At 42.0% G+C, this 22317-nt stretch overlaps 2 protein-coding genes across 2 annotated transcripts in view; both read right to left on the bottom strand.

Annotated features, from left to right (window-relative positions):
* Positions 1-18370, bottom strand: part of GUCY2C (guanylate cyclase 2C) — a 78446-nt gene extending 60076 nt beyond the window's left edge. Inside the window, exons 1-4 of the mRNA XM_067695764.1 lie at positions 18233-18370; positions 6171-6283; positions 4551-4615; positions 1533-1748 (exon numbers count right to left, since the gene is read on the bottom strand). Of these exons, the coding sequence (XP_067551865.1) occupies positions 1533-1748; positions 4551-4615; positions 6171-6239 (350 nt within the window). The 5' untranslated portion in view covers positions 6240-6283; positions 18233-18370. The remainder of the gene's footprint in view (positions 1-1532; positions 1749-4550; positions 4616-6170; positions 6284-18232) is intronic.
* Positions 18371-18842: 472 nt separating this feature from the next.
* H4C16 (H4 histone 16) overlaps positions 18843-22317 on the bottom strand; it is a 30795-nt gene continuing 27320 nt past the window's right edge. Inside the window, exon 2 of the mRNA XM_067695771.1 lies at positions 18843-18948. The gene's annotated coding sequence lies outside the window, so the exon portion shown is untranslated. The remainder of the gene's footprint in view (positions 18949-22317) is intronic.

Consider the following 22317-nt stretch of genomic DNA (forward strand, 5'->3'; position numbering starts at 1 on the left):
CCTTCATGAAAATATATTTATTGGGATTTCCCTGGTGGTCGAGTAGTAAAGAATCCACCTTACAATGCAGGGCACGTGGGTGTGATCTCTGGTCAGGGAACGAAGATCCCAAATGCTGGGGCAACTAAGCCCGCGTGTCACAACTACTGAGCTTGCACGCCTCAACTACAGCCTGCGTGCCGCAACTAAGATCCGACGCAGCCAAGAAATAAATAAATAATAAATCTACAATATATAAATATTTATTGCTAGGTCACTTATGCCATTTGGGAAGAATTAGAAAAAAATTTAGTCAACGTACTTACGATTACATAGACACTTTATGTCAATCACACTGAGACAACAAAATAAATCAGATCACTGTTAACTAAAAAACTCTAAGAGAAAATGCAACTTTTTGAAAATATGTTTAAAAAACATTTATTCAGCGTTCTCAAGACATATAACACACTCCATATGATTCCTTTTTATTAATATGAAACATTAGCTGCACATCCTATAGAATAAACGTTCATTATTCAATTGAATCTTAGACCTCATATCCTAAGACTGTCAGCCTCAACATCAGACTCTCCTTCTTACACCACTACATTCTAGTAGTTAATAACAATTTGGGTAGAGGTCAGGAAGAAAATTGTGGCCACCTTGAATAACTCCATGCACTCCTTTTAGGAAATAAATATTAGGTAACTTTTAAAACATGTTCTTGAAAAGACATTTTTCATTTGCTGTACAGCAAAACTAACACAACATTGTAAATCAGCTATACTTTACTCCAATAAAAATTCTTTTAAAAAGAGAGACATAGATGTAGAGAACGGACATGTTGACGCAGTGGGGAAAGAGGTGGGTGGGACGAATTGGGAGATTAGGTTTGACATAAATACTCTACCATATGTAAAACAGATAGCCAGTGGGAACCTGCTGTATAGCACAGGGAACTCAGCTCTGTGCTCTGTGATGACCTAGGTGGGAGGGAGGTCCAAAAGGGAGGGGATATAGATATGCATATAGCTGATTCACTTTGTTGTACAGCAGAAACTAACACAACACTGTAAAGCAATTTTACTCCAATTAAAAAAAAAAATGGCTTCAAACCAAAAAAAAAGAAAGTGCTTAGTGCAATGTTTGGCAAAAAGTAAGGACTCAAAGAAAGTTGCTGTTAAAAAAAAAAAACAGACATTTTTACCTGTTGCTACTGATTTAGATCATGGAATCAGTGAAGTGTTGTATACTTCCAAGTGAAATTTCAATTTGACCTAAAGTTAATGGGTATCTACTTCAGAGAGCTCTGCTTAATATACCTAGTTCAAACAGGAGTAACAAACAGCCTTATCTAAATATATCTACAGCTTAAGGATGAAATCAATTAATGTACGCTATGTACCACTTGTGTGTAAGAAAGTGGGCTGGTTTCCATTCCCAATGCTACTATTCATGGAAGGCATGTCTGATAATAACTAGTGGCCTGCTGAGAGTTTATGGCTTCTCTCCCTGCTAAGCGCCAGAAGGACATTAATGGTCCTGCTTACCAGAAACAGTCCTCAGACTCGGTACCATTCTTGAAAACATAGGTACTGTCCCAGGCAAAAGTTTTGAATGGAAAATAATTGACCTTCCAAAAGTCAACCAAGAAGTACGTCAACTTCCTAGCTGGAGACATCAGCCTGGTTAAAGTTTCTTTGTAGTCACACGACAATCCAAAACTTCCAGCTGAAATCATGGGATACTTCAAATCTGTGTCAAGGCTATGCCAAGGGGTGAGAGAGAAACCAGTATCAGGATTAACAACCTAAGTAGTACAAATAAGATCCCTCTTTAAGCTGTTTCAGCGTGTGGGTATAAATAACAAAAATGAAACAGGGTCACTCAAGCAGGTGTTCCATGGATATAGGTCTGTCCCTCAAGGGTGAATCTAAAACAATATTTACTGAACGTATGCTATGTTCTACACATACTCTGGGTGTCTTCTTGTATATGTGGCTTGGTTACTTCGATTTATTCTAAAATGAGTTGTCATTGGGTTGTCCTAACATCTAGGCTAGGACATATGGACTTCGGGGAGTAGGGCAGAGAAAAAATAGAAAATGGGCCACCATAGCTACTACAAATGTTGTAAAGCCCAGAAGATGCCCTCTGCAGCTTCCCTCCATGCATTGCCTTATTGCCAGCTCTTCTACGGACGGCCTTTGAGACAGACATCACCTGAGGACCTTACTGTTTTCCTTCCGCTGCTTGGCCCACGGGTCTTCTTGTGGTCCCTTAAGCATAGCAAGCTTTATTTTCTACCAGGGTCTTTACAGATGCCAGAAATGCTGCTCCCCTCTGTCTTTGCCTGGCTGATACTTACTCATCCATCAGGTCCTTAATTAAACATCTCTTTATCCATCAGGAGAGCGTTCCTTGATAACTAAGACCAGGAATCATGGGTGAGAACCTGTTGAATACCTGTCTCCTCCACCAGACTGCAAGCGCCACGAAGGTGGAATCACGCCCAGCTTGTTCACCGCAGCATTTCCGGTCTGCCTGCTTTATGTGTAGATGCTTAAGATGTATTTGATAAAGGGAGGAAAATGACCTCCCCTTCCATCTTCGGTGCTCCACTGAAAGGTTTCACTTGGGTGTCCTGCTTGCATTTCAAACTCCTCACGGCCACAGTTAAATTTGTCTCTTAGTTTTGTTTCTCAGAACTGTTCCTTATCCTGATTTTCCCATTTCTTTTAGCGTTTTGACATCTCAAAGCCTTTTCAACAACTACTTTTCGTCCCACACTCCAGTATCCGATCAGTTATCAAATGCTATTGATTCTACTTTTAAATATCTTTAAGGCGATACACCTATTCCAAGTCGACTGCTTCCTCACTAGTTCAGGATCTCTTCCTCCCCTGATTTTCCTGTCCTCAGTCTCTCCTGGTGGGCTCCAGCCTTTCCTCTACACTGTTTCCAATCATTCTTCCCCAAAGTTGAGCTGCTTCTGATGGTACTTCCCTGCTGTTTTAGTGGTTTCTGATGCAAATCTAATTAAAAACCCTTCCCTCACTTAGAACTCATGGCCACCCAAATATGGCCCTGTCTAATTTTCCTAGTTTTCTCTCTACTACTCCCCTATACATCTCTTTCACTCCAGTTAATACAGACTTTCACAAATTTTCTACACTTCCCTGATGCTTTGCTTTCACATATGCTTCTCCCTCAGCTGGCTGGGATGCTGATCACATCATCTCTACCCATTACAATTTAACCCATTCTTCAACACTCAACTCATATACCATCTCCTTCATGAAGTCTTTCTCCTCTTGAAGCTTAATTCTCCCAACCAGAGGGACCATTCCCTCTGTGCCTCCATAGCGCCTTGCTTGTACTTCTCTAAGGGAACCTGTTCCACTCTGCCTTGTATTGGTCACCAGTGTCCTCATCACCTTCTCTATTAATTGTCTCCGCTCTGACACAACAAAAATGCGTCTTTGCACATGGAAGTTCCTCATAAGTGGTGAATCAATGTTCTACTTCTCCTTTCCTTCTGGGCACACTCTCCAGCAATATCAGTAAATGGTCAGGTAAGATGACAGCTGGGAATGAGCACAAGGAAGATAAGATTCTGTATTCGTCTGCACTTCGGTACAGAAGATGAGGTCAAATGTGCTTCTGTGGGGTGTCTATGGTCTGTGTGGGTTTGAACGTCTGAGTCTGTTTATACAGCTGGGTGGGAGGTGTGAGAAGCAGACTTTGCAACAGAAATTTCAGAAGTCTAATGTCTACCCTTCAAAACCTATTGCAAGTGTTCCTTCAGCATAGTTTTCTCTGTGTAGACAAAGGGTGATCCTTGATTCACGGGGAGATGAAACAGGTGAAAGAAAGGCCTGTGAGAGGGATTTGGATTGGGGGAGAGGTGATCTGGCGGAACAAAGTGTTTTGCAGTGAGGAGAATTACGCTGAGTGAAATGATCGAAAGGGGTGAGGGCGATTTTCCCAAAGCCAGGAAGTATTTTCACTCTAAATACAGTGGAAGCTTTTTCTTTTTTTTCTAAGCTGATAAGGGCACTGTGCAAAGTACTTTAGTATGTTATATATATAATCCTCAAATAGTGCTTTGAAATAAGAACCCTGCTACCTTCCCTATTCTTACAGCCCTAAGGAGGGAACGGAGCCCTGTTAATGCCCTAGGGTGCTGCACTTTCCTTTGTGTTTGGGCACATTCTGCCCATACTTCTGGGAAGATTTCCTTTATTCAACTCTCAAAATATCTAAGTTCACTATCTTCCCTGTGTCCTGCCTGGAGTCTAACTTTTCACCTCTACCTTTTTGCTTTTCAAGCTCAGATGTTAGTAACAGAAGTGGAATATCTACTGTCATCCACCCCACACTGAGCAAAGGCAGAGTTACCCCGATGAGGGAATGACAGTTATAGAGAGACTGTAACATACGAGGGCCCTGGCACCCTCAATTGTATTGCCCTGAGTAGACTGCTGTTTGATACATCAGTTAAATCTTGATATGATGTCCTGACTTCAATTCACAGGGGCATGAAAACGACAAACCAGACTACTTACTACATCTGGAAGGTGGAATAGGTACACGTGGGCCCCATGAGGACACATCCCATCTGTTTGGTCCCCTGTAGGAGAAAAAAATAACAACCAATTCCTAAAACTAAAACTGTGAATCAATGCACAGGAAAGAACCAGCAAGGGGAAGGCTCCCAGAAGGCTAGAAAGCGGGCCTCTCGAGATGTTAGAATGTAGAGCAGAAAGGAGCCGCGTGCATGCCTTGGGCTGGGCGAGGGCCAGCCGAGGGATAAAGGGGTCCGAGAGGGGAGAGGCTGCGGATGGAGGGAAGGGCATGCCACTGAAGGTGAGCTGACTGACGTGACCCTGGACTCTATCAAGAGGAGGATGTCCAGTGGTGGGAGAGGGACTGGCAGACTGTCACATTAGCAGTTATCTGTAGGTCAAGGGGTGAAGACGCTAGATTTGGAGGTGCTATGCAAGGACAGGGCAAGTTTCGGGTTTAGGGAGAGCTACAAAGCGGGGCTGGAGAGAACAAAATGCAGTGTGGCCGGGTGAGAGACTATAGATCTTAATTCCACTCTTTCTCAAGGGGAAACTGATTAGGAGCATTCTGTTGTTGGTGTTGGAGAATGAGGTGGGACCTCCCACCTCCGGAGACAGGGATGAGGCACACCTGTTTATTAAACTCCCCTTGCTCGCTCCTTGCCCTCCCATGATCAAGAATGACCACTTCCTGGGCTCCCCTGGTGGTGCAGTGGTTGAGAGTCCGCCTGCCGGTGCAGGGGACGCGGGTTTGTGCCCGGGTCCGGGAGGATCCCACATGCCGCGGAGCGGCTTGGCCCGTGAGCCATGGCCGCTGAGCCTGCGCGTCCGGAGCCTGTGCTCCGCAACGGGAGAGGCCACAGCAGTGAGAGGCCCGCGTACCGCAAAAAAAGAATGACCACTTCCTGACAGGAGTGCGGCCAATCTGGTCGATGTGATGTTACTGATGAGAGCTTCAGAGCCATGGATCTGTGCCCAGTGCTCAGCTTCCTGGACGGCCTTCCCTTAGTTCTCTGTACCAAAGGGACATCTCACACCCTACCTGCCTCTAGAGAGCTTGGACTACTCTTCAGTTCCAGAAAGCTCTGGTTGGGGATGGAGTTGGCAGGAGGAACTAGGCAAGAATCTCTGTCTTCCCATTTCTACGGATTGACATTACTACTTTAAAGTTAGGTTTCAGATTCAGCCCTTAAGCGATAAACCTGCGACCGTGCATATGGTGATGACTGTAACAGGTGTCTGGTGTAAGGCTTTAGAGTATATTTTTTAATGGGGCACCTCAGATTTTTCTTGAGGGACACGAAGGCAAACCAGTTAATACCAACATTTAGATTTGTTAAAAGTTCTAAAAACAGCTGAAAACAAAATAATTCCCCTCCATACCACTGAACGTGTACAGACAGAACATAGCTAAGGTTCTCCCCGCTTTCCTAGATTCCTGGAGGGTGCCTATCACTTGGGAAATAGATGGGGATACAGTCGGAGCACCTGGTCCCCAAATCACTCAGCTGCATAGCTGGAGACGATGTGAGAGATCCTGGCGGGCCAGTGCCCGAGCTCACGCTGCGGCCCTCCTGAGGCAGGAGGGTGTGAGCTGACTCTGCGAAGGCAGGTACTCACTGAAATCGTCCTGAGTAGGTCGAGGCCTTCACAGGTGCTACTCCGGCAGTCACTGGACTTATAAATCATACCTTCCGAATTGATAAAGCTGGCATTCACGGTCACATTTAGGCCTATTATCCAGAAATGAGGGGAAAGAGAAGGCTAGTGTTATTTCTCAGGAAGTTTATACCAGCCATGAGACTTTATTTTTCTACCTCTCTAGAAAGAGGAGATCTAGAGAGGCAAGTTAACTTGCTCAGGGTTCCCAGCTGGCAGGGAGTGGAGCTCGGTTTTGAACATAGGGCAGTCTGATTCTGGAACCAATATGCTATAGAGCAGTGGTTCTCGAAGTGTGTGCCACAGACCCCTGAGGCACCTTGAGACTCTTTCAGGAGGTCCACGGGGTCGAAACTATTCTATTAGTTTAAGACATTCACGAGCATATAGTGAGGTTTTCCAGAGGCTACATAATATGTAGTATGGCAACATTTTAATTGTAGAAGCAGATAGGAGAATCCAACCATTTTCTATTAAGCCTGATATTAGAGATTTGCTAAAATGTGAATTTCTGCCACTTTTCCCACCTACTTCTAAGAGTTTTTGGTTTGAGAAATATGTTTTCTTTAATATGAAATTTTATTTATGTTAACAAATTCTTACAATTGTTATTTTAACTGCATCAATAAGAAAATATTTTGAACATTTTTCAGTTTTAATTTCCCATATAATAAACATTGATAAATGTAACATAAACGAAACGCTTTAGAACCCATGATTATTTTTAAGCGTGTAAAAAGGCCTTGAGATGGGAAGTTTGAGAACCACTTCTGTAGAACGTACTGTGGTGAGCTGCCGCCTCTCATGATTATGGTGCTGTGATGTCCTTTTGCTTACTTTTATCTCCCCAAATCCCAAGTGATTTCTCAAGAAAATACTGAACACTTTTTAGACAATGGGATGGGATGACTTCAAATCAGGCTTCACTTCTGAGATATGCCTGGTAACGTGTTCCGACACCACAGCAACAAACACAATATCAACGTCCTTCACAAGCACAACAGTAAGAGCAGCAACAATAAAACAACAGCCATTTATGGAGCTCTGGCTATGTATTAGTCAGTGAATTAGGTACTTTATGTGAACCTCCTCATTTAATTCACACCACACCCACAGAAGGAAACTACTATTTATCGTCATTTTACAGGTGAGGGAACTGAGGCTCAGAAAATGTAAGTAACTTGCGTGAGGTCACTGGTGATGAATGGTTGGATAAAAGGCTGGAAAATGAACCAAGGTCTGTCCGATTCCAAATCTCTGCTTCTAACCACAGTGTCCCACTACCTTATTTTCACGAGCAATGGATGGGTAAAGATCTTACAGTGGTGACATGATACACTCTGTGGAATCTGACAGATAGGGGTTTGACTCTCATTTCAAACAGACAACTTGTATGACTGCAGCAAAGTTATTAAACCTCTGCTGTGAAACAGTGTCAGCAGTGTTGATCGTACAGAGCTGTGGCGAGTAAAGAGATTCTATATCTTACTTAGCACTTGACAGGTACTCAAAAAACAAGAACACCAAGTTCAGGGAGACCAAGGGAAATAGCTCACATGAGATTGGCAGGGACTCCAATTCAGGTCCTCAGACTGCGAATCAAATGTTCTTTCCACTATACCATACTGCCCAGGTAAATAAGGGGATTTTATTAAATGACCTCCTAGTTCCATTACAGCGCTAGATCAGATCCATCCATTTATATCTGAATCCAGTCTCAGAAAGGACTGAAGAAATGTATATTGCACAGAAGACAGTTATTACACATATATGATCTATGATACCTATTGCTATTATTACCACAAAATTTAAATAGAGAAAATTAAGGCATCCTCTCCTTAGAACCATAAATAACCATTAAGATGTATGAAATACTCATTGACTCAGTAATTATACTTATGGCAATCTCACCTCAAAGCATGGAAAAAAACTATGTACATAAAAATGTTTATTGTAGTAGTTTTTAAATAATCGTGAGAAATTAAAAACAATGGAATGTCCTACCATAGGGAATTATTACATGATTTGGGAGGATATCTACCCTAAGGGGTATTGGTCATTCATTCACATGATGCTAAGAAGATTATGCAGCTCTAGGAAAGCCACTTGTAGAATCATGTGAAATGAAATAAGAAGGACAGAAAATTGTTTCTGTGCCATAGTGACCTCAACTATGTTCTTAAAAACAAGAAACTCAGAGGCATATGAAAAGATACTGGAAATATCCAGGTGGCTGGAAATTATCAGGGGTGACTTTTTTCCCTTTATTCTACATGTTTTATCTACTGGTATAGCTTATTTTAATAATTAAGAGATACATGCAAACTAGCATATATAGTATGGATAAACAACAAGGTCCTATTGTAGAGCACAGGGAACTATATTCATCCTGTGATAAACCATAATGGAAAAGAATACACACACACACACACACACACACACACACACACAACTGAATGACTTTGCTGTACACCAGAAATTAACACAACATTGTAAATCAACTATACTTCAATAAAACATTTTAAAAAGTAAAATAAAATAATTTTCTTATACCCCCCAAAAAAGAGATACAATAAAGAACTTCAACACTGAATTTGATTGCAAATTTATCATATTGACTGTATCTTATAATAACAGCCACCAGAGATGTCAAGAGTGAACAGATGGATTAAAAATCCCAGTGAAAGAGTTAGCACCTGGATCTTTACTTAATTCATCTTCTTGACTGGTAACCCTGTGAAATCTCAGACACAGACCAAATCTTGCCTCTGAGAAGCTACAGAAGGAAACATAATGCCTTCCTGATGCTGAGTAGTGTTATCTACTTAAGTCCAGTTAAGTTAAATCCAGCTTTAGCTGGGACATTTCACTGCTGTGAACACCTGGGTCGGGGCCATCCCCAAAGCAGAGTAGATCATGAGTGAACTCATTGAGGTAGGGCTCAAATCCTTCTCTTTGAGGATCTATTGCCTTGAAATAGAAAAGGCCTGTGGGCCAGGCCCTTAGAGAAGGTTGGGTGATCAGGCAGAGAACACAGGTCTTCGCTTAGCAACCCTCTGACCCCAGAGGTGGTAACAGGGAGGAGAATTCTGTTACCATCTTCTTACCAGCTTCAAGCAGACGCTGTCTCACTACTTCCATTCCCGCGTTCACCACATCTTTCAAGTTAACCTGGGACTCTGGGAAGGCCGAGTTGTTCACCATCAGCACAGTGATCTCGTAGCTGCCATTGTGGCAGTTCTGACTCACTTGGGAGGTCCAGAACAAAAGCCCTGGTCGGAGGAGCAGTGACCACAAAGCCAAGGCCAACAGTGGCGTCTTCATGACCTCCCTCACCTCAGCACCATACTCCTTGCTTTACTCTGGGCCTTTCAGGGAAGCAGGAACTCCAAATGAACAGCCTGTCACTGAGTCCCGTGGTCTACTCTTCCCCACGCTCCTTTCTGGTCACCCCACTGGTCACGTGGACCACAGAATACAGCCTTCCTGTCGGCAATTAGCAGCTACATTACAGTAGGAGATAAACCAAAGTTCACTTTGCGTGTTTGCTCACAGAAAGGTCAGAGTTATAAACAAGATTACCTGCGCCTCACCCAATAAAAAAAAATCACTGGTGACACATCACTGAGAAGAGGGAAAAGAGGAAGAGGGCAGTATTGTATATACCAAAAACGCTTTGTAAGATGGAAAATAAAGGTCAAAGTGTTCAAGGCAAGCACAAATATGATAGATTATTAGCTTTTAGGTTATAGTTGCACATTGAAACTGAATCCTTCACATTGAAACTGAATCCTTAACTAGGAAGATCTGTGTTTCACTCACCCAGTCAGCAACTATTATTGGGACTTGACGGGGCATTGGAAGGGCACTGGGCATACAGCCATGAATGACATGGATACATTAATGTCTTCATGGAACACATGTCTACTGGTGGGGAAGACAAACATTAAATAAATAATTATAAATAACTAAACTCAACAATGAAAAACAGTGCAGAGTGCTGTGGGAGCACATGGCAGATTAACCTAACCTATTCTGGAAAGTCAAGGACGCGTCCCTGAGAAAGTAACCTTTGAGCTGAGCCCTGGAGGATGAACAGGTGTTAGCTGAATGGGAAGTGAGGGAGAGCATGTGAGGCTGGGACAGAGCTTGTGCAGAGGCCCAGAAGTGGGAGGGGGCATGGATATTTGAGGAACTGAAAGAGATATAGTATGGCTGAAGTGAAGAAAGCTAGTCCAGGGCAGTAAAGGATGCCAGAGGAGTAGGCAAGTGTAGGCCAGGGGGTTTCCTGTGAGCCATTACGAATTTGGAACTTTACCCTAAGAGTCAAGAAAGGGACATGATCAGATAAATGTTGTAAAGAGCACTTAGGCTGCCATGGAAGAAATGACCTAGAGAGAGGCAGGAGTGGGGTCATGGAGCAAATTAAGAGGCTGCTTCTGTGGTTTAGGCGAGAAGTGAAGGGGGCCAGATGAGGGCCGTGGCAGTGGAAGTGGGTTCAAGAGACATCTAAAAGGTAAAATGATAAGAAGATATTTCATTGGACCTGGGGCATTAGAGAGAGGGAGGAGTCAAGAGTGACCTGTTATACACTCAGCTGGGTGGATGGGAAAGCTGTTGACTAAGCTCTAGGATTCTGAAAGCAGCAAGAGAAAAGTGACTCATCACATGAAATGGAACCCCTATAAGACTATCAGTGGATTTCTCAGCCCAAATCTTGTAGGCAAGGAAACAGTGCAATGATATGTTCAAAGTACCTGAAAGAAAAAACCCTGCCAACCAAAAATATTATACCAGCAAAATTATCCTCTAAAAATGGAGGAGAGATAGAGTCTTTCCCAGATAAGCAAAAACTAAGATAGCTCATCACCACTAGACCTGCCTTACAGAAATGCTTAAGAAGTTCTTCAAATTGAAATGAAAACATACTAAACAGCAACGCAAAAGCATATGAGAGCATAAATCTCATGGCAAAGGTAAATATATTAAAAAATGCAGACTAGGGAGGGGGAAGGGTGAGCTGTGACAGGGCGAGAGAGAGTCATGGGCATATACACACTAACAAACGTAGTAAGGTAGATAGCTAGTGGGAAGCAGCCGCATGGCACAGGGATATTGGCTCGGTGCTTTGTGACAGCCTGGAGGGGTGGGATAGGGAGGGTGGGAGGGAGGGAGACGCAAGAGGGAAGACATATGGGAACATATGTTTATGTATGACTGATTCACTTTGTTATAAAGCAGAAACTAACACACCATTGTAAAGCAATTATACCCCAATAAAGATGTTAAAAAAAAAAATGCAGAGTAAAGTAATATTGTAATGGTGGTACCTACGTTATGTTTAAGCTTAATATAAAAGTTAAATGATAAAAATTTGTTATTGGGCACACAATATAGAAAGTGTGGGGACAGGAGAGTAAAAGTACAGTGTTCTTGTATGCAATTGAAGTTAAGGTGTTATCAACCTAAAACAGATGGCTACAACTACAAGATATTTTATGCATGCCTTGAGCTAACCACAAAGAAAAACTATAGTAGATACAAAAAAGATAAGAGAAAAAACTTGAAAGCAAATCATTACAAGAAAACCATCAAATAGCAAAAGAAGACAGCGAGAGAAAGTAGCCCTACAAATTTTCCCCGGAAGTAACTCTATTTACAGTTTAAAACTGACCAAATACAATATATGAAATGATAAATTCAATCAATCATGGTGGTCGGCCGCCAAAATTTTTTTTTTAATTTTATTGGAGTATAGTTGATTTACGGTGTTGTGCTACAAAAAAATTTTAATAAAAGCTGGGCTGTTGCCACTCTTCAGGTTAACCTGAATGGCCCTCTAGTGATTTACCATGTCCCAGCTGATCACACCTCTACACTGGGAGTTGCATCCCCCACTGCAGGGCCTACAAGGAGAATGGACTTCCTCAGATCATGACATGAAAGAGATCTTGTGAGTGATCACGGAAAGGCTGCCTCCAGACCTCCTGGGACAGGACAGGAATTGCCTGGTGTAACACTCCCTTGACTTAGCCTTGTCGGTTCTACTGTTCATCCCAGGTGAAAGAAGAAATGCATTCTGGGTACTCAACGAACCAGACATTAATAGAAGGGATTAGTAAAATTGAATGGGACAGTATTCATGATTCTCCTCATTTTATAGTAGACCAAAACCTGAAAAATAGGCTGGTTCTAGAAATCCACTCAGTGATTGAAAACAACCAGAAATTATGCTTCTTTTACCAGAAGCAGAGGAAAGAAACAGAGTGATAACCAGAAGTGGGGATAGGGTTGTGAGAGGATTTTTAAGGGTGGAAGTTAGTTGAGTTATTTAAATGTTGATAAGGAGCTGGTGGAGAGGGAGAGGTGGCAAATGTGAGAGAGGAGGCGTAAATGACGATGGCTCCAAGAAAATGAGAGGCAATGGGATTCCAAACATGGCAGAAAGAACAACTCTTCCTTATAAAAGGAAGAACGTGTTGTAGGATGATTGTGTATGTTCCTGAACAGAACTTGGATCCACCCACCTAGATACACAGCAAAGCCAACCTACTGGGTTGTGGTGAAGGAAAGCTCAGTGTTTACTGCAGGGCACCCAACAAGGAGAATGGGCAGCTAATACTCAAAAACCCAAACTCCCCGATGGTTTTCAGAGAAATGTATTTAAAGGCAGTGTTGGGGTGAGGGTCGCAGGGTGTGTGATCAGCTCATGGACACTTTTCGGATTGGTAGACAGTAAGGTGACAGGGTGGTGTTTCAGTAATCTTGATCATCAATTTTCCAGCTCCAACCAGTCTATGGTCTATGTGTTCAGGGTCAGCAGTTTCCACCTGGTCGGGGGTCTGGTTTCTGTAAGAAATAACTTAAGAATGTGTGTCAGACACTGTTATCTGTTTTTCTCAAGGAGAACTAGGACTTTATGACCCAATCCTTCAATTTTACTTATTGCTTAAGTTGTTATCACCTTCCTTGCTTGACTGCCTTTTCTTAGTTCCTGCTTTTGCCCCTCCTTAAATGATTAATTGCTTGAATCTGTTTTCTGAAACAGGCCAGGGAAAATAAGGTTGTTTTTTTTTTCTAAAGGTGGGAGTGGGGGAACATGGAAGGGTCTGCAATCACGAAGGCCCTGCAGGGATCTGCTCGGTTTCATATATACACGTATATTTCTAGACTTGTGGGCTGGAAGATGAGATCATTTATGTATGATTGTTTAAATTTATTTTCTGAAGGAGGTGAGTCATTGGCTGAGAATGAAAGGAGAGCTGGGCTAGTCAGAGGCTTGAGAAGGGAGGGACTTGAAAAGTTACTGTGATGAGTGAGAGAAGGGACTGATAAGAGATGTGTCCTAATGTTGTTTGTCAGTGGTGAGATTCGGAGATGAGTGACTGAAAACTGGCCTTACTCAGCCCAGCTTTATGATTTTCTCTAGCAATGTTTAGCTGCCCAAGAGCAGTACAGGAAAGCGAATGGTTGGGCTTATTCAGGTATGGTTTTTCCAGGTAGGTACAATGAAAGAACAAATGGATAAAAAAAAAATTGAACAAAGTCAAAAGAGTGGAGAGATGGACTATAAAATCTAAATTGAATAACAATGAAGTGCATGCAGGAGGGGAGTGAGGGAAAGGCATAAAGAAGAAGCTTGAGGGAATTCCCTGGTTGTCCAGTAGTTAGGACTTCATGCTTTCACTGCCCAGGCTGTGAGTTCAATCCCTGGTGGGAGAACTAAGACCCTGCATGTCGCATGGCACGGCCAAAAAAAAGAAGAGGCTTGAAGGGATGACGGTACAATAGGCAGGCAGAAGTACAGGTGGAAAGGGGACAGCTGAAACAAACAGCTGGAAGGATAGTGTTTGCATTAGAGGGTGGGTTTTCTGAATTACTGATTTGAAAAGTTCAAGGTGGCTGAGGGGGGGAAGGAAAATGTTTTTGAACAAAGGAGTTTCAGGAACTCAGAGTCCAGTCTGTTGGACAGGTCACCTCCTGGGTATGAAAATCAACCAGACTGATAGCAGGCCCTTGTTGGGGAGGAATAAACCAGGGAGAATATCCAGGACTTCAGTAACTGACAGTGGTTGATGAAATGGGATAGAGAGTATCCTGGCTAGATGGTACATGCCTCAAGAGAACAGAGGTATTTTTTTTTTAATTTTTAAATTATGAAGTAGATCATACATGTAAAGGAATATCTACCATGAATATATACAAATTAAAAGAATAATAAAATGAACACTCATGTACATACATTACAGCCTAAGGTATAAAATGTTACTAGAGCCTTTGTACTCTGTGTGCCCCATCCCTAACACATGACCCCTGCTTCTCCCAACCTAGCCATGAGGTGTAAAGAACAGTCCACAAAGAGATACAGGATACTGAGGCATGTGTTGAGCATGGCATAGCAATATGGGGATGAAAAAAGGCTAGAGAAGATATGACACCAAGTACCCATGTTTGGGGGGATGAGTGATGTGGAATAAGGTGGGTTCAATTCTAGTGTCTCCTGGAGGGAGGACGGTAGATGCTCAGACTTCATAGGATTCAGCTTTGATTCAGAAGGAAGGCACTGGGGTTATTTTATGGGGGGGGTACGTGGTGATGAGTGACTGAGAGTGGTCAGGAGTGGGTGCCCCTGGATACTTTTAGTGGACGTTAGGAAGAATGGAACAGCAGGCTGCAGAGAGGCACACGGCCATCACATCAGTGATTAACCTTTGCTACAGGTAACGATTTTATATGTTGCACATTTGGTGGCCACTGTGGACTCAAACTTGGTTGTCTGTTAATATGTTGCTATTCCCACTTCCTGTGGTAGGAGAAAGAGTAGACTGTTTTTGTTTTTTGATTTGGCCTGCAAATTGCAAATATGAAAGAAAGCCACGTCAAGGGATGGACGAAGTTGTAACTGTCAGGTGCTTTTAATTCAGATATGAAGACAGAAGGCAGATGCAGTTCTGGGAACCCTTTGGTTATAGCATGGAACCAGGAAGATTTTCAGAAGGGAACGAACAAGATGACAGTCCTTTCTGGATCCTTTAAGGCAAACATTATGTGTCTTCTTTATGTTGTAAAACTACCAGCATGTAGATCATGATTAAAGAGAGGCAGGTGCTGCTGGGAAAGTTTCAAGGGTCAAAAACGAATAATGGAACACTGAGTTGCCAGATTTATGAGATATACTCTTCAGTAGAACACAAAAGCCCTAAAGATATGAGAAAAAAAGGGAAATTACTCCTCATGGGACGGGGCAGCTGAGCAGGTCACCTGCATGTGCCGCTCTTTCGTTTCTGGCGAGACTTTGGGTCTCTTTTGTATGCTTCTCATTAAGATCCCCTGCTAACCTCAGGCCTATCAGAGTACTCAGCATCTCTACAGTCTATAGCAGTCCTAGGCTTCCTCTCTCCCTATCTCAGTGCAGATGCAAAAGTGAGTTTACAAACTAATGTAACTGATAGAACTAAAACTTGAAAGTATTTTTTTAAATAAGCACAAAAGTAGAGATTCTGATCGGGATTTATTGAGGAAAAATGGCTACAGTAAAGTACTTCTCTTTTTCCAGTGTTATTGAGAAATAATTGACACACATCACTGTATAAGTTTAAGGCATACAGCATGATGGTTTGCTTTACATATATTGTGAAATGATTACCACAATAGGTTCAGCTAATAACCATCTTGCCACATAAATACAATAAAAAGAAAAGAAAGGAGGAAAGAATAAAGGAAAAAAAATTCTCCTTCTGATAAGAACTCGTGGAATTTATTCTAACAGCTTTCCTATATATCATATAGCAGTGTTAGCTGTAGTCATCATGCTGTACATTAGAGTATTTCTGAATGGACGATTTAATAGACGCACCAGATTAGCTGAAATACACCCTGAATGCCTGCAGCCAGTGTTCGTGAATACTTCTGCTCCTTCCGATTAAGTCATCTGCTTACCAAGGGTCCCTTGTGCTTGCGCCCAAATTTGCCAAACATATTTATTAAATTATGTCCTTAATTAAATGTTATGTAATCTGATAAAATACATACAAAAACTGTTGGAAATCTTAAACAAAGCAAATTACTAAGAAAACTGCTGTGGCGAGACTGCTATAAAACACCAGGGAATAACAAAGAAACCTAAAAGAAATTCTGTCCTTAGAGAACTTGTCAATTACCTTAAAACATCAAACACCAGAAGTAGCACAAGATGCACTAGGGGTGTGGTTTACTTAAGAAAGCTGACACGGGGGGAGGGACAAATTGGGAATTTGGGATTAACAGATACACACTAGTATATATAAAATAGATAAACAACAAGGATCTACTGTATAGCACAGGGAACTACATTCAGTATCTTGTAATGACCTATAATGGAAAAGAATCTGAAAAAGACACAACTGAATCATTTTGTGTCACAACTGAATCACTTTGCTGTATACCTGAAATATTGTAAATCAACTATACTTCAGTAAAAAAAAGAAAGAAAGAAAGCGGATACAGAGCTCCAACCTGGCTACTCATGCTTAAAGAACATTACTTGGCCTGACATCAACCAATGGGTGAATAAACAAACATGAATATGTTTTGAGATAAAATAAAACTTTTAAGGTATAAATATATAATTTTTAATGATTCCTGGTTTAACTGTTTATTTCCTGTGAAGGAAATCCTTACTGGTCCTATTCGCATAGGATAACATAATGCCAGATGGGTTCAGGTAACTAAAAGGCTATACGGTTTTGCTGAGCACTAAAATGGATTTGGTTACGCAAACCTTCTGAGTTAGGCATAGAGAAATATAAATTGCTTTACATGATAAAATGAGGAAAATGTGAAGTTCCCAGGGCTAATCCAGGAAAAAGGGAATGAGGAGGAGAGATGGAAAGAGATAAAGGGAAAGAGATGGGAGCTACATAGAAATAAATGGCCTGTGGGAAAGGCCTAGTGGGATGCGGGCTGAAGACATTTAAGAACAAGGATGTATAAAATAAATAAGAGGTTGCTCGTCTTTTCCTTGAGGAAAAGATGCCTTACTTCATCCATACAACAGATATTTATTGAGCATCCTCTAATCGTTCTCAGCATTGGGGTTATACAAATGAACACATTTCTGCCTTCATGATAATTGTATTCTAGCGGGAACTTAAAACTGATAAAACTGGGTAACGGTTCCCAAACCTTCAGTCAAGTCCGTGCCAGATACGACTTGCCTAACTTTTGGGAATTATGGAAAGGTGCTCATTTCTGTGTCTAGATTCATGGGGTAAGAACAGGAGTAGGATGGCTAGGTGACTCTCAGAAGCAGGAGTCTGAAGTCAGAGATGATCATGGTAGTTTAAGACTTCAGGGTTTGATGGAATATTGGGAAGTGTTTTTGAACTTTCTACAAGGATGAGATGAGGGTCAAAGTCATGTTATCTACATCACAAGGTCGGGTGACCCGACTGACACCCAAATCACTATTGTACACTAGGGCTGCATATCTAAATTCTAGCATCAGTGCCTGGGCGCTTCAGGCTGACAGGCTTGTTTCTTTTCCCTGTTATGCCTGTTTCCTCTTGTCTTCCCCTCTCCCATTCCCAGCTCGGTGCTCTGTGATGACCTAGAGGAGTGGGATGGGGGTGGGGTGGGAGGGAGGCTCAAGAGGGAGGGGATATATGTATACATATAGCTGAATCACTTTGTTGTACAGCAGAAACTAACACAACATTGTAAAGCAATTATACTCCAATAAAACAAACAAACAAACAACAGAAGAAACTCTATTTAAACCCTGAGCAATGTCTTCCTCTCCCTCCTTCCCCAGCCCATTTTGTACAGTCTTCTCATATGCTCAGGAAAGGCTGGAGTAGGTCATTGTTATACACTTGCAGGGGCAGCTGGAATTCTGTTCAATTTCTTAGTGACTCTTGGATTACCTCCTCTGTCCAGGTGGCTAGTTTTATGTACTTAGGGAAATATGTGCTGGAGACAGTAGTAATGCATCTTAGCTGCAATAAAGTTCTCCATGCTCTGGAAACAGCTTTGTTTTCTCTTACCTCCGACACACGGAAGGAAACAGGCCGTAGGCTGCCAGGAGTGGTTGGTTGGGTTGATACGTCAATCCTGAAAAAGGAACTCTGTATCCTCCTGTAGAGAAGCTGGACATTACTCTTCCCCACCACGCCAAGGCAGCTGAAGGATTACTTCCTCCTAGTTATACGGGTTAAAATAATAGCTTGGAAAGAAGGAAAAAAAGTGATCAGTCCCCTGAAGTGTAAACTCCTTACGAACAGAGTAATTATCAGTTTTGTTTATTGATGCTTCTTTACAAAGTTGGAAAGGTAAGGCAAGCATTTAAAGAACAGAATTGTATATCTTGAGGTAAAGAAGAGCATCTTTGAGTTTCAGGAGGCAGTTCGATATTCTTATACAAAAAACCAAGACCCACAAAACTTGAAGCTGGATTTGAATTGTGTTTCAGCTGTTTGTTAAGCATATGAACTCCAGCAGATTACCTACATTTGCTGATCTTTAGTTTTCTTATTTGTAAGATAAATTTAATTTCTATTCTAGCCAGTAAGCCTGAGCTGTGACCCTTGTTGGAGTTTGGAGGTGGGTAGGTGTGCCAGATGATTGATGGTATTTGCCCAAACAACATTCACTCACCTGGGGTTGAAGAGTCACACCACAGGTGATTCACTCCCAGGGAAACAGCTAAACAACAGCTCCATATTATTCCAGCCTGTCTCCAATCCAGTCCATACATGCAGACCTTAGTTCAAAAGAGAAAAAGACCTGGAATAAAAACCTGGAAGAACAACCTGATAAAGAAGTCAGCAGAATATTAAGTCATACATATAACTGCCTAGGGCTACTCTAACAGGCTCTATCACACAAAGAAGAGGGATGTCGTACTTCACTTGATCAAAAACTGGCAGCCTGCTCTGGCACTTTGAGAGTCCTCCACGGTGGTTGTCGGGATTGCTGGAGCTGTGGTAGCACCCCGTGGGGGACTTCGATGTGTGAGCAAACTGCACTCACCAGGTGACAGAATCCACTGGAGACCCTCATGCTCAGTGGGCCCACAGCAGTTCCCGAGACAAACAGACTTACTGGACAATATTCAAGACATGCCTAGCAACTTCTAGATATATTCACAGGAGCACCAGCAAGTGAAAATTAAGTTACTACTGTTGCGTGAACTTCACAGATTCTAGCACAAGGAAGTTTGGTTTAATTAAAGCAGAAAATGGTATTATAAAGTTCCTGGCACCTAGATAGTTATTGTTATTCCTTGATGCCCTTCTCTAAACAGCAGCATCAATTGCTCCTTCCTTTGCGCTACTTTTGTGTATAGTAGGTATATCTTCTCTAACTTTAATTGAACATTTATTTAATTGAAATTAATTGAATTGAAAAAGCGAAGTACATGACAACTTCACTTTATTAGAAAAGAATAGTAATGGAAAGAAATTTCAGTTGTATTCAAGAAATAATTATGTGGCTAGATGTGATTAGAAAATTGTCCCTAAGACAAATATTTGGAATCTACCACAGGAACAAAAATTTAAACTACATTTATTTAGATATATTTCTTTATATTTAACAGTGAATCAGCAGGATATATTTGAAAGAAAGAAGTTCTGAAATGTAGAGTGGTAGATACTCCTTTTCACCTTATGTATGAGATTAGGAAAAATGAATTTATCGAATGCTTAAAACTTGGCAAAATTATTTGAAGGAGGAACAAATGCCTGATGAAATAGGATTAGATGGAAAGGGATAAGAAGATCAGGGGAGAAAAGTCTTATTAATGCTTCAAGATTGCAGAAACTGGTCGCCCAAAGACACATCATATCAAATGTATTAGATGCGACCACACTTAATATATTTGATATGCATCATTTTTCTGTAAAAAATTTTTTCTGTAAAAAATTGAAAGGAGTTTTATAGTTTTGTTATCAGTTTTGATTTTGTAGTTATCTTTTTTGAATTTGGAGCCAAGACTTCTTTCTTTTAGGTCTCAAACACCTTTATAGGCTTTTAAAACGCTCAGAGGTCTAGACAGTGACAGACTGTCCCTGATAGGTAAGGATGTAAAATAGACTGTGAGAGGGCTTCCCTGGTGGCGCAGTGGTTGAGAGTCCGCCTGCCGATGCAGGGGACACGGGTTCGTGCCCCGGTCCGGGAAGATCCCACATGCCGCGAAGCGGCTGGGCCCGTGAGCCATGGCCGCTGAGCCTGCGCGTCCAGAGCCTGTGCTCTGCAACGGGAGAGGCCACAGCAGTGAGAGGCCCGCGTACCGCAAAAAAAAAAAAAAAGACTGTGAGAAAGAAACCAAGCCCATTTACAGCTGACACCCACAGCATCCCTGTGAAATAAAAGGAGAGACTATTTAACTTAAGGTGTTTATCAGAGAAATGGAGGCCAAGAGTCAACAAAACAAAGTACAAAGCTGTAAATTTGTCGGGAAAGAATATACAATTATATTGAGCATGTGAATGTAGAGGCTAGTGAGAATTCTTGACATAAATTTAGAAAGTTGCAAGGATAGTTTGAAACACACACGTGAAATCAGCAGGAATGATGACAATGATACTGGAAGTTTGGATTTTGCTGCCGAACCAAACTTGGGTCTGCTTGCCTGCACATAAAGTCAACCTACTGCGTTGTGATGAAGGAAAGTGCACTGTGTATTGTAAAGCACCAGACAAGGAGTCTGGGGCAGCTAATGCTCTAAAAATGCAAACTCCCCAGTGGGTTTCAGGGAGGCATTTTTAAAGACAAGGTGAGGGAGGGAGTCACAGGGTTGTGATCAGCTCATGCAATTCTCTGACTGGTTGACAGGGTGAGGTAACAGGGCAGGGTCACAGGTTTAACACTATCAATCCTCAGGCTCCAATAAGTCTGGGTGCTCATGGTTATCAAGTAGTTAACTTCTTCCATTTGGTGGGAATTTTAGCATCTGTAAAACAACTCAGGAAATGTGCATCAGATAACTGTTACCTAGGTACTTCAGAGACAAGCTAAAGCAGAGAACCTGAGGGGGAGGGGTCTGTCTCAGGAAGGCCCTTCACACAGCCCCCCCCCCCAACTCAACACCACAGAGGGGTGGGCTGACACCTGAGCCAACCCTCCATACCGACCCCTGGACACACCTCTACCCTCACCCCATATAAGGAACTAGCTCGCCCCATCCCCTCAGGGAAGCAAGCTAGCAAGGGACTGTTACTTGTTCTCGCTCCCCCTGCTGCAGCAGGAGCCCCAGTAAAGCCTTGCCTGAACTTCTTGTCTGGCCTGTGATCAATTTCTATTGATTAAGGAAGGCCAAGAACCCTGGTTGGTAACATTTGGGTCCAAGGCCGCTTGGGTGGTAAGTAGCAGAGCCAGAATTTGGATCGGTTTTGCCACATTCCAGAAGCCTAGCCTTCTCCACTCTGAACTTATTAATTGAGACTGGGGGCTGGGGGCTGGTGAGGAGGGCAGGTGGTGAAACATCTGGAGGGCAACGAATTAGACGGACTTAAATAACAAAGAAGTAGTTTATGGAAGCAGAGTGAGGAAATTTTGGAGGGAAATAAAATTTGACACATAAAGGTGTAAAAGAGTATAAAAGGATAATAGACATAGGAAAGCAAAACAGGTAAAGGGAAAATGGCAAAACCTTGAAAGCGTTTAATTTATAAGGATATGATTTTGTGCCACACAAGGCATTTTGTTTAGTTGGCTTTTATGAAAAAAATTATAAAAATGAACTGTCCCAGTACTTGCTGTTGGAGGCAGGGGAGAGAAATAATTTTCCCTCTACTCTTCTGAGTTCTTAGCTGAGACCGTTGTAATAAAGGACAGATTAACAAAAGAAAAACAAACAGAAGGTTATTAATATGTATACATGAGGGAGATAAGAGGTACAAATTTCCAGTTGCAAAATACATGATTCACAGACATGATATGTACTGTGTGGGGAATATAGCCAATAACTATGTAATATCTTTGTATGGTGACAGATCATAGCTAGCTTTCTCATGGTGATCACTTTGAAATGTACAGAAATATTGAATCACTATGTTGTGTAACAGGAAATAACACAGTGTTGGAGGTCAATTGTATTTCAAAAACAAACAACAAACTCATAGGAAAA

This window comes from Pseudorca crassidens, chromosome 11, assembly GCF_039906515.1.
Source record: "Pseudorca crassidens isolate mPseCra1 chromosome 11, mPseCra1.hap1, whole genome shotgun sequence".
In the NCBI taxonomy this organism is placed as follows: domain Eukaryota; kingdom Metazoa; phylum Chordata; class Mammalia; order Artiodactyla; family Delphinidae; genus Pseudorca; species Pseudorca crassidens.